Here is a 10,829-nt window from a genome sequence, read left to right as displayed (position 1 = left end):
AATTATACCACTCGTGATAAATTTATCCTAAACTTTTTTTGTAATACGAAAAATCCCAAACTATGCCATTTGTGACAAATTTACCTAAACTTTTTTTTGTGATACGAAAAATTTCAAACTATGCCACTTGTGACACATTTACCTCACAATATTTTGGCCCATGAACATTTTCGTGTTTTTCCTTTTTCTGTTTTTTTTTCTTTTCTTCTTTCTTCCCTCCGCTGGCCATGGTGAAGGGAAGCCAGCGAGGGCTGCCCTTGCCAGATTCGGTGAGGGCAGCCCTCGCTCACCCAGGCGAGGGCGACCCTCGCCGGCGTCGAGCGAGAGTCGCCCTCGCCCGACTCAGGCGAGGGTTGCCCTCACTCGCCTAGGCGAGGGCAGTCCTCGCCCAACCCAAGCGCCGGCGAGGGCCGCCCTCGCCGGCTTCCCTCCGCCATGGCCGGCGAAGGGAAGAGAAAAGAAAAGAAAAGAAAAAAAAACAGAAAAAGGAAAAAGATGAAAATGTCTATGGGCCAAAGTATTATGTGGTAAATGTATCACAAGTGGTATAGTTTGGGGTTTTTCGTGTCACAAAAAAAAGTTCAAGGTAAATTTATCACAAGTGATATAGTTTAGGATTTTTCGTGTCACAAAAAAAAGTTCAAGGTAAATTTATCACAGGCGGCGTAGTTTGGAGTTTTTGGAGGTATTTTCCCAAAAAATAAAAGATTAAAGCGGAATACAAAAATTTAAGATTGTAAATTTATTACCCCTATTATACCGTCAGATAAAACATGAATAACTATCTGTAATGAAAATAGTCTAGTGTCCAATGGATTACCAATTCAAAGGTTAGCAAGTCAGGCAGCAAGACGATTTCCTTATGATAAGTTATGTTGCACTTTGGAACTCAAAATAAGAACTCAACAATCTTATGATATTTTTGAGTAAAGTAGGGCCGACATTATCAATAATAAGCTCTAGACTAACAAGATCCATTATGGTTTGTAGAGTCAATCTTAATGATGATCATGTGAATTCTCAACTTTTTGGCGAAGTTGAGTCACAAGTATAATGCCTAAAATTTTGCTCATGTAGATGAATATATTCGTATGTATGAATATGGCAAAACCACAAAGCAAATTACGTTTATGAATGAACCCCTGCACCAGCAAGTCCTGGGTTGCTTTTAGACGCCCCACAAATACTCAATTTAATCCGCTATGAAGGTGGGGATCCAATCTGACCAAAATCGGAAAAGTGCACAATCTACTTAATGTCAAGTTATTCACAAACAAAGACTTGATGATTTCCTTCGTATATAACCGAATTACTTGTGGGATTTAGAGGGAAAACAAAGTTGTCATGGAAAAATGCTTTGTTTTTTCATTGCCAAAAAAGCCACACGCTTACTCTAAAATTTTATATTTCAATCATGATGAAAATTCGACCGTACTTTACTAGCAAGATTTGAACTCAATCATCGAGACAAATTCATTGATTGTTATGGTATAAACACAAGCTACATCGCACGAACAATGGGACAATCCCTTTAAAACATGTAATGTTGTTTTCATGCACTTTGATTTTTTATGAACTTTGATTTTGACCATATTGATTCATGCACTTCGAACGGATAAGAGGAAAAGCAAGAAGTGATAGCAGAACGTGTGTGTGTTTAGGGGAGAAGCGGGGCTGTGGCTTTGACCAATTGTGAAATGAATTAAGTAAGCTCCAACAGTCTATAGAATCAATACTATATAGAGTGCGAATTCAACTAGAATTTTAACCTCCAATTGTTGTTCAAAAAAAAAAAATTCATGATCAGGCTCATATCTTTTATTGAAACGCAAAATTCTATAATCTAAATTGATCAGGATACTCGTAAACAAATCTCGCAAATATTACTTTTCAAAATTGATCATCACATAGTTCTCTTAAGTTTTTAATATATTATTTTGCTAATTTAGACATTTATCTCTATTCAAATCAGCATTTTTTCTAAATCCGAAAAGGTACTTGTTAAGTTATTTGTAGGATTGAGAAGGGGAACCTGGTATTGGGATTAGAGGGGGATTAACGGTGGTATTAACATTAAAATAGAGATTGGATGAGCTCGGAGTTATTTTTAAAATTGTCGCATGAAATTAGAGGTAATTAACGTGGCGGTGGTCCATCGGAGCGTGAAAGGCAAATGAGCGGCTTAGGCAACATCCTCATACAAGAAAGCCGGATATCTCCAACTTCAATCTCGCTCGATCCGAAGATTTATATGTAAATTTTGTACCGTGCCGAGCTCGCTCATCGATAAAAAGGGCCTAACGTAATTTTGCAAACCTACTCACAATATGAATTCTACATAGACAATGTTCGATTCGTTTCGGTCCAGATTCGAGCCAAAGTTGAACAGACTAGGCCTGCTTATTTAAGGACATTAATCGAGTCGGCTCATTTGCCTTTCGGACCTCTCGGGGCCAAGAGGGCCGCCTCCGCTTGTCGCGACTCCTACCGCCGGCGGACCTAATAACAATATTCAATCATTCAAAACCGCCGTCGCCCGCGATCAAATTCATTCCGACGTCGTTCCCTTTTCTTGAATCCACATTATCAACCGTCAAGGCGCGAGGGATCATAAGTCGCTTCGAAAAATCCACAAGCGGCGCCGAGCGGAAGGGCAGATACGTAAATTCCCTACGTACTCTCCTGTCCTCTTCCTCCTCCTAAAACATCGCACCGCTCTGCAAAAACCCTAAACCCTCCATGGCCGTCCCTCGCTGACCTCGGCAGAAGAGCACGCGAAATCTCCACCGGAGGTCGCCGGAGGCTCGCCGCTCGCCGCTCCCCCCCAATCGCCGCCGACGATGAAGCCACCCAAGTCGAAGCAGTCCCGCAAGCAGAAGCGCCTCTCGGAGGTCCAGGAGATCGAGCTCCTGGACGCGTGGATCGAGTCCCGCAAGCCCGATTCGGGCTCCAATCCCCTGTCGCTGCCTCCGCCTCCGCCGTCCCCTCCCGGCGCGCCGCGGGACGACGGCGCCGCCGCCACCGCCTCGCTCCCTCCCTACGCCGGGTCCACGAAGTTCGACCAGCTGCCGATATCGAACAGGACGAAGGACGGCCTGCGCGACGCCAAGTACGTGAAGATGACCGATATCCAGAGAGCTTCGCTGCCCCACTCGCTCTGCGGTAGAGATGTTCTCGGCGCGGCGAAGACTGGGTCAGGGAAGACTCTGGCTTTTCTCATTCCGGTCAGTGTCTGTTCATTCGAATGATTGATTGACTCGTTTTTTGGTTTGGAATTGTAAGAATGTGCAGAATTGGGCTTCTCTTTTCCTATGTTTCTGTCGAAATTGCAAGTTTTGCAGATTTCTCTTTCTGAGAATTGCTGATTCTTTGTCCCTAGAGGCGGTGACATTTTAGTTTGTTTTTGGAACCTTATTACATCTATTGGCAAATCGCATTGCAGCTTGCTGCTAGAACTCTCCAGTCTCCCCCTCCCTCCTTTTTATTTTTTTTGCCCTTTCTAATCCTTGTTAGTTCTTATAAGTTACCCATTCAGATACTTCTTAAAATTTTTCCCTTAAGGCATTTTCACTGTCTGAGCGAGGAAACCTTTTTTAGACTCAAATTATATAGCTTGTCTCAGGTATTGGAGAAATTGTACAGAGAACGATGGGGTCCCGAGGACGGGGTAGGAAGCATCATAATATCTCCTACGAGGGAATTAGCTGGTCAGCTTTTCGATGTGTTGAAAGCTGTTGGGAAGTACCATGGCTTCAGCGCTGGTCTTCTCATTGGTGGCCGCAAGGATGTTGACCTGGAAAAGCAGAGCGTAAACGACCTTAACATATTGGTCTGTACTCCGGGCCGGCTTCTCCAGCATATGGACGAGACTCCGAACTTTGATTGCTCACAGCTTAAGGTCAACGGAATAATTTATTAGCAATTTGAATGCTGATATATAGTTGCTGATTTGAGTTAAAATTTCTGGTCAGGGAACAGGTCTTGGTCCTTGATGAGGCAGATCGTATTCTTGACGTTGGATTTAAGAAGTCTCTAAATGCAATTATTTCGCAGCTACCTAAACATAGACAAACCATGCTTTATTCTGCAACCCAGACAAAGTCAGTCCAGGATCTTGCAAGGCTTAGTTTGAAGGACCCTGAGTATGTAAGTGTGCACGAGGAGTCTGTGACGGCGACTCCAAACCGCTTGCAGCAAACTGCTATGGCTGTTCCGCTTGAGCAGAAGCTGGACTTGTTGTGGAGCTTTATTAAGACACATCTCAAATCCCGGATTCTTGTGTTTCTCTCGAGTTGTAAGCAGGTATTTTAGAACCTTTGAGCTCTCTTGACTGAGACTTGCCATTTTTATTGGCCTCGCCTTAATAGAATAAGTAGATAATTTGGCCTTCTCTGTGAATCCTTAAAATTGTGTAATACAGTTTGTGTTATCTGACGTTTTCTGTTTGTGTTATTAGCATTGTTTTAGGTTTTTGTTGACTTAGATTTGTTTGGTGGTTAGTTGAATTTGTTGGCTAAAACCCGTGGCTGATTCTTCGGATACTTTCTTCCCAACACTCATTAGTTTGTTATATGCATTTATTGAAGAAATTTTTTTTATACACCGGTGTATTTACTAGCACAGCTCTTGCAAATGCTTAATTGCTATCGTGGACCATTTACTTCGTGAGTTGGTGTAACCACAAAATGGGAATTGTTGTTTTGACCAAACAAATGGGAGGTTCAGATTCCTATTTTAGAGATAAATCTAATCATACCGGAGGCTGGTCCCATTTTTTCTATAGAGATTGCTGGTTTCAACAATCAACTATCACATGTTTGGGAGAATTACTTGCTTCAAGATACTTGATTTAGTTGTATTTGCTTGATCAAATGCTTAGCTCAACTCCTGTCTTTTAACCTCTTATTCTGGTTGATATATTCAATATTCCATTCACTGTTTCATGTTTGGGTTGATTCTTTTGTTCATATTTAATGCTACCACTAAATTGCAATCTTCCTAGGTGAAATTTGTCTATGAAGCATTTAAGAAACTTCGTCCGGGAATTCCCTTGAAATGTCTTCATGGAAGGATGAAGCAGGAGAAAAGGATGGGAATATATTCTGAATTTTGTGAGAAGAGGTCTGTTCTTTTTTCAACTGACGTGGCTTCTAGAGGTCTTGATTTCAATAAGGCAGTGGACTGGGTCGTTCAGGTGATTCTTTTTGTCACTGTGCTTTAGGTGGATTTGTTGATCAGATTGTCATCTTATTTTTTCTCGGGAAGGAGCAGTCTATTCCTTTTTATAAATGTCTTAGATCCTTTTGAACTTGTAGGTCGATTGTCCAGAAGACGTTGCATCTTACATTCATCGAGTCGGTCGCACAGCTCGATATTTGTCTGGAGGAAGGTCAGTTTTGTTTCTGATGCCATCAGAAATGAAAATGCTTGAAAAATTAAGTGCTGCCAAAATTCCTTTAGAACTTGTTAAGGTAATGCATTCTCTCTGGACCGTTTTGCCTTTTGGCTTATGGTTGAGCTTAGCTTACTAGTCATCTATAAAGTTGGTTATGCAGTACATCGTGTGTGCACTTCATTGATTACCATGTGGCATTGACACCTCAGATGCTGACATGGCTTTGATTCGGGTTGATTCCAGGCAAACGAAAAAAGGTTCCAACCAGTTTCTGGCTTGTTGTCGGCCTTGCTTGTCAAGTATCCAAATATTCAGTATCTTGCTCAAAGGGCCTTCATCACATATCTGCGGTCGATCCATATACAGAAAGATAAAGAGATCTTTGATGTGATGAAACTCCCTGTTGATGATTTCTCAGCATCATTTGGTCTACCGATGACTCCTAAGATTCGTTTCTTAAACCAGAAAATTAAGTCCAAAACAGTCCCACAAGAATCTTTACCACATGAACCAGAGGATGCTGTGGGCAGAAGTGAATTGAAGGTCTCAACAAGGACTCTGTTGGTGAATGACTCTAAACAAGATGAAGAGAACAATTTACTTTTGACTGATGATGATGTGGATGAAGCTCAGCCAAAAGCTAATGAACTTGAAGATGTAATGTATGTTTTTCTTTTCATATTAGAAAATTGTTACCAAAAGATAGTTTATGCACTCTTCAGTGTGGGCATAGTCATAGTTTAGACATCATCCTTGTTGAAATGATCAGAATGCAATTATGCACAGAGTAGGCTACAAAAAGATCAAAGGAAAATTGAAATCTGCATGTTCTGTCTGTGGTAGAATTATCTCTTGTAGATTACGAAGAGCATCAACAATCAAAAGTTGGTTAGGATTCTACAAGCTACTTGTTTTTCTGCATCTTCAAGATCCTCATCTGTTGCAACTTGATTTGATGTTAGCGAAAAAAGATAAAACATCTAACTTGCTATTCTACTGTAGACTGGCGACTCGGGTCTTGAAGAAAAAGAAGCTTAAAATCAATGTCAATAGGCCAGTGGGAACTAGAGTTGTCTTCGATGATGAAGGCAATACCCTACCCCCGCTTGCTAGGATAGCAGAGACTCAGAGTTCAGATGGTGCTCTTTTGCTTGACAAAGGTATGCACCGCTACTCAAGTTTATTAGTGTTTTTAGGTTTTTCTTAGAGAGTAATGTTGTGTTGATGTTATTCAAAATTGAATTGTGGATTTCTTGTGTTCGATGCATCTTGCCAATGGCGAAGAATGTCTGCGGTTAATGAATTGACTGAATGTGTGTGCGTGTGTTTTTTTTGGTATTGGGTTGGTGTGCTTGTCATTTTGTTTTACATCTGCCTGGATACTTACTTCCTGATTCTATGAACAAAATGAATATCAGAGGATGGTTTTTGTCTGTTTGCACTCATGCAAATTTCTCTAATTATTTATTGCAGGGAAGAAAGACGAGTACTATAAGAGGATGAGAGAGGAGATGAAGCAAGTGGATAAAGAAGACAAATTCCTAGAGCAACAGCGCCGCAGGGAAAGAAGACTCAAGCAAAAGATGAAACTGAAGGGAGGGAAACTTGAAGACGATGACGATGAGGGTGAGAGTGAGCTTTCCGGGTCAGACAGTGAAGCTATGGAGAACAGAAACCGAAAGAAGTCGAAGATATATTTTGACAGTGATGATGATGATGGCACACGAAAAGAAACCAACGATAAGATCGATAAGAAGTCTGACGCTATATCTTTGGCAGATCAAGAGGCATTGGCTCTTAAGCTGCTGAGTTCAATGCACTAATGAATTAACTTTATAATGATGAATCTAGTCGTGAGATTATTTTCTTCCGACTGGCTTTACCAAGTTTTGTCCCTGTTATTTAACTCTTAATCCGGCACATGTATTGCTTAGTTGAGGCAGAGACTGCATCTGGATGTTTTTTATGCGAGAGCATCGTACATATTTATAACCCCCACAAATATCTGTCGGTGTGCATACATTTTTACAGGCTGTGTTAGTTGAAACTTGAAGAAGCATGTTACAAGTCAACTCTTACCATGTTGGTCATTTGTTGCCGCTTCTTTATTAACAATTGCTGTGCCTTTAATAGTTAGTCTGCAAGAAATGTCATAACCACAATACCAGGAATTTTAAATTTTGCGAGTATCCGCAGCTGTGAAGATTCGTCTAATGCTCGGAACCACACTTAGTGAGGGGAAACACCGATTCTGCTCCGACCCTGGGTTGTAGGCAGGCCTGACTAACAAAGAAGCAGCATAAATCTGAAAGATGGGACATGTATTTGATAGAAGCGGATGGTACAGGTTGCACTTAACTTGGCCGTCAAGCGCAATAGAGACCTGAGGACCCTAAACTTTCCCAGAAAACATATGTTTTGAATCCCATAGGGTACACTCAATTTTGCAACGTCTCAAGGTACATGTTGTCATGTTGACAATCGACCAAAGAAAAAAATACATATTGACAAGACATCACCCCATCCTAGTTACATCAACATATGACCAATCCTGTATTGGCCGTGGCATCGTTCATACCGCCAATACTAAGGAGCCATGAGAATTTTCCTCAAGGAGTGCTGCTTTTGAGTGAGACAACCTGAACTCTTCAAAGAAGTAATCCACAGCTGGTCGGACCTCACTGGCTCATCATCATCATTCCTGTGCCAGCTCCAGAATGCATGTGATGAATTCACAACCTCGAGCTCACCGTGACCAAAGCTGGCTTCACGGAAGACAGACCACTCTGGCTGGGGGTACTTATAGCTGTAATGATACACAGTAGCTATATTAACATTTCCCGATGCATCCATTGAAAATTCATCAACAGAATGCCCTATCGAATCCCTAATCCATAGCTTTCTTAGAGTGAGGACATACCTATGAGCCAAACCTTCTCTGTTCCCCCCATCGCCAATGGTAATGTGAACAGCACCGCAAGGATCGGGATTTCCACTATTGACACGTTTCTGTTCAGTGATGACCACTTAAAATCATGCCTCATGCACATCAAATAATAATGAGAGATGAAAAAGTATAGGTATAGGGTCATACAGATCGCTCATAAGCATGCACATGTCCTGCAAATACTATGTCCACCCCAGCTGCATAAAGCAATGGTTCCATGGTTTGCATCATCCCATCGCCTTCACCTTGGTGAGCATAGTTACTGTTATACCAAGGTACATGGGTCAATACGATCAGCCATGGAGTTTTACTGCGATCAACCTTTGAAAGATCAGCCTGTAGATTGAGAGTAAAACATATATATGTTAGCAGAAAATTCTAAAGCATCAGTCACAAATGAGTGCTAAATATCAGGATAAGTTCCTCCGCATCAATATAAGAAAACAAAGAGCGAGATATGATAGCTGACAATGAACACCTTTGCCTTTGATAACTAATATGAAGATTAATTCCCCTTAGCAAGGTCAAGATTGAATTGCCTCATTAGCAAAATAGTAGCTAACAATTGATTTCAAATCTCCTTACTCTTAACAAAATATAATCAAGATATAAATTACAAACTTAATCTTTCCTATCTGTGAGACTTGTTACCTCAATCTTAGAATCCTAACTTCTACAGATGGCTAACAGCACAAACTTCCTCCTTTGTAATCAGTGCATTTAATTGATTCACTACCACATCTGTAATATTGCAACAACTTTCGCATGACAAAGAAAAAGGAAATGAAGAATAACCTTCAACCAGTTATATTGCTCTGAGTATTCATCATAGTCTGTGTATGAGCCAAGCATGATGACATGGATGCCTGCCACCTCAAAAGAGTAGTATAGATTCGAACTCGATCCACTCTCCTCATATGGCATCTTCCACCTAGCATTATAGGACTGAAATCCATCTTTAATAAGTGGAATGCTCTCGTCCTCGTGGTTTCCTTGTGTTACCATCCAAGGCCTTGCACTTGCAAGTGGTTGCACCAGTTCACCAAATGTATCCCAGCGATGCTGTATGTAATCAGCATAGGACAGATCTCCAGGAAGGAGATACACATCGTACTTGCATTGATCAACGTGGTCTAGTGTTGATTTAGTCCAGCCAGTTTGGCCTAAATCTCCTGCCACAGCGAAAGCAACCGGAAATTCTGCGCGAGGAGTCCTGAGCTGGAACTCAGGACCTTCTCCTCCACATCTGTAGAAGTAAACAGTGTTGCCCTCCAATGGCCCGATCACCGTATGGTGTATCTTTCCAGAGCTATAAAATAGATAACTATAAGAAGTGCTCTCTCCTTGAGCTGTAGAGTCATATCGACCAGGCGATGTTCCATATTCCACGTATGAAGGGGAAGATTTACCATCAGTGACCCATGAGATGCGCATATATCTGTCTCCAGCTAAAGAAATGTGAACCTGCAAGAGTATTTGATACAGTCACATAACGTATCAATATATGATCTTGGTGAAGCAGCTGGAAATCATCTCAGAATAATACTGAAATCACCAACTACCGACGAATCCACTCCTCGTTAAGCGAACTAAGTCAACACAACAAGAGAACAAGACAACCAAGCTTCTCCCACCAAGCAAACTTAATCGACACATAAATTGGTCACTAACAGATCATTCGACACCTTGGCCTTCATCATAAATTGGTGATACTGCTCAGAAACAACATAGTTTACGAGGGCGGTGCAGGGCGACGAGACCGACTGTAGTCATCACACCGATAAAGATAAAGATAGTAACTTTAGTAACAAACGTCTAATCTTGGTTTGGTGCCATATGAAGTACCAAAGTTAAAGTGGCATTTCCATTTTCCCGTTTTTGCCATCCATTAGTTGAGGTCCCTCTTTACTGTGATTTGACACTCCACATCTAACATTCTTCACCACAAGATGAAACACGAAGCAAAGTGCAGCTTCAAAAACACAACAAGAAGCTCCAAGAAATTGACCAATTTTCTCATAACTAAGAAAGTGCAGAAAAATTGCAGAAAGCGAGCCAAATTCAAACCCCCACCGCAAAGATATCAACAGAAAGGACGACCCAGGTAACGAAGTCGCGCTAACTCGACAAACTTCATCCAGCAAAGAAGAGGGCTCTCGAAACGAAAGATCGACAGAAAAAGAAGGGGCCAGAATTGCGAAGTTCTTCACCTGCTGGGGATACGAGGAGGGCTTGCGTTCCCATGGGAAATCGAGGGTCTTACGAGGTTGCGGTCGCACGTAATCGGCCGCGACAGCAGCTGAGAAGATACACAGGACCAGTACTAAATCCGGGATCTTTCGTCCCATGACAGACTTCAACTATCCTTTGGTTGTCGGGGAATGTTGTCTTCTTCCACTAAGCCCGATTGCTCCGCAGCAGTCTGCTCTTTCTCGCTGGCTTCCTTGCTTAGACTTAGTAAAGCCATGATTATTCTGTTGGTAAAAG

The 10,829-nt window shown here is 41.7% G+C and overlaps 3 protein-coding genes across 3 annotated transcripts in view; 2 read left to right on the top strand and 1 right to left on the bottom strand.

Annotated features, from left to right (window-relative positions):
* The first annotated feature begins 1,905 nt into the window (after window positions 1–1,905).
* LOC115675040 (probable disease resistance protein At1g61300) overlaps window positions 1,906–10,829 on the top strand; it is an 84,982-nt gene continuing 76,058 nt past the window's right edge. Inside the window, exon 1 of the mRNA XM_056317039.1 lies at window positions 1,906–1,910. The gene's annotated coding sequence lies outside the window, so the exon portion shown is untranslated. The remainder of the gene's footprint in view (window positions 1,911–10,829) is intronic.
* Window positions 2,642–7,387, top strand: LOC115675043 (DEAD-box ATP-dependent RNA helicase 32). The gene is made up of 8 exons (XM_030597637.2): window positions 2,642–3,224; window positions 3,623–3,898; window positions 3,979–4,302; window positions 5,003–5,194; window positions 5,316–5,471; window positions 5,639–6,057; window positions 6,398–6,555; window positions 6,869–7,387. The coding sequence occupies exons 1-8, from the start codon at window positions 2,841–2,843 to the stop codon at window positions 7,216–7,218; spliced, it is 2,259 nt and encodes a 752-aa protein (XP_030453497.1). The 5' UTR covers window positions 2,642–2,840; the 3' UTR covers window positions 7,219–7,387.
* LOC115675052 (purple acid phosphatase 18) lies at window positions 7,698–10,805 on the bottom strand. The gene is made up of 5 exons (XM_030597658.2): window positions 10,553–10,805; window positions 9,138–9,806; window positions 8,490–8,678; window positions 8,316–8,404; window positions 7,698–8,201 (listed from the first exon to the last, which is right to left on the bottom strand). Exons 1-5 carry the CDS (start codon window positions 10,688–10,690, stop codon window positions 7,982–7,984), a joined length of 1,305 nt encoding a protein of 434 aa, XP_030453518.1. The 5' UTR covers window positions 10,691–10,805; the 3' UTR covers window positions 7,698–7,981.

Source organism: Syzygium oleosum, unplaced genomic scaffold, assembly GCF_021117445.2.
Source record: "Syzygium oleosum isolate NSW1041296 unplaced genomic scaffold, Sole_v2.1 Sole_v2.13, whole genome shotgun sequence".
NCBI lineage: Eukaryota > Viridiplantae > Streptophyta > Magnoliopsida > Myrtales > Myrtaceae > Syzygium > Syzygium oleosum.
This window is presented reverse-complemented; position numbering and strand designations above follow the sequence as displayed.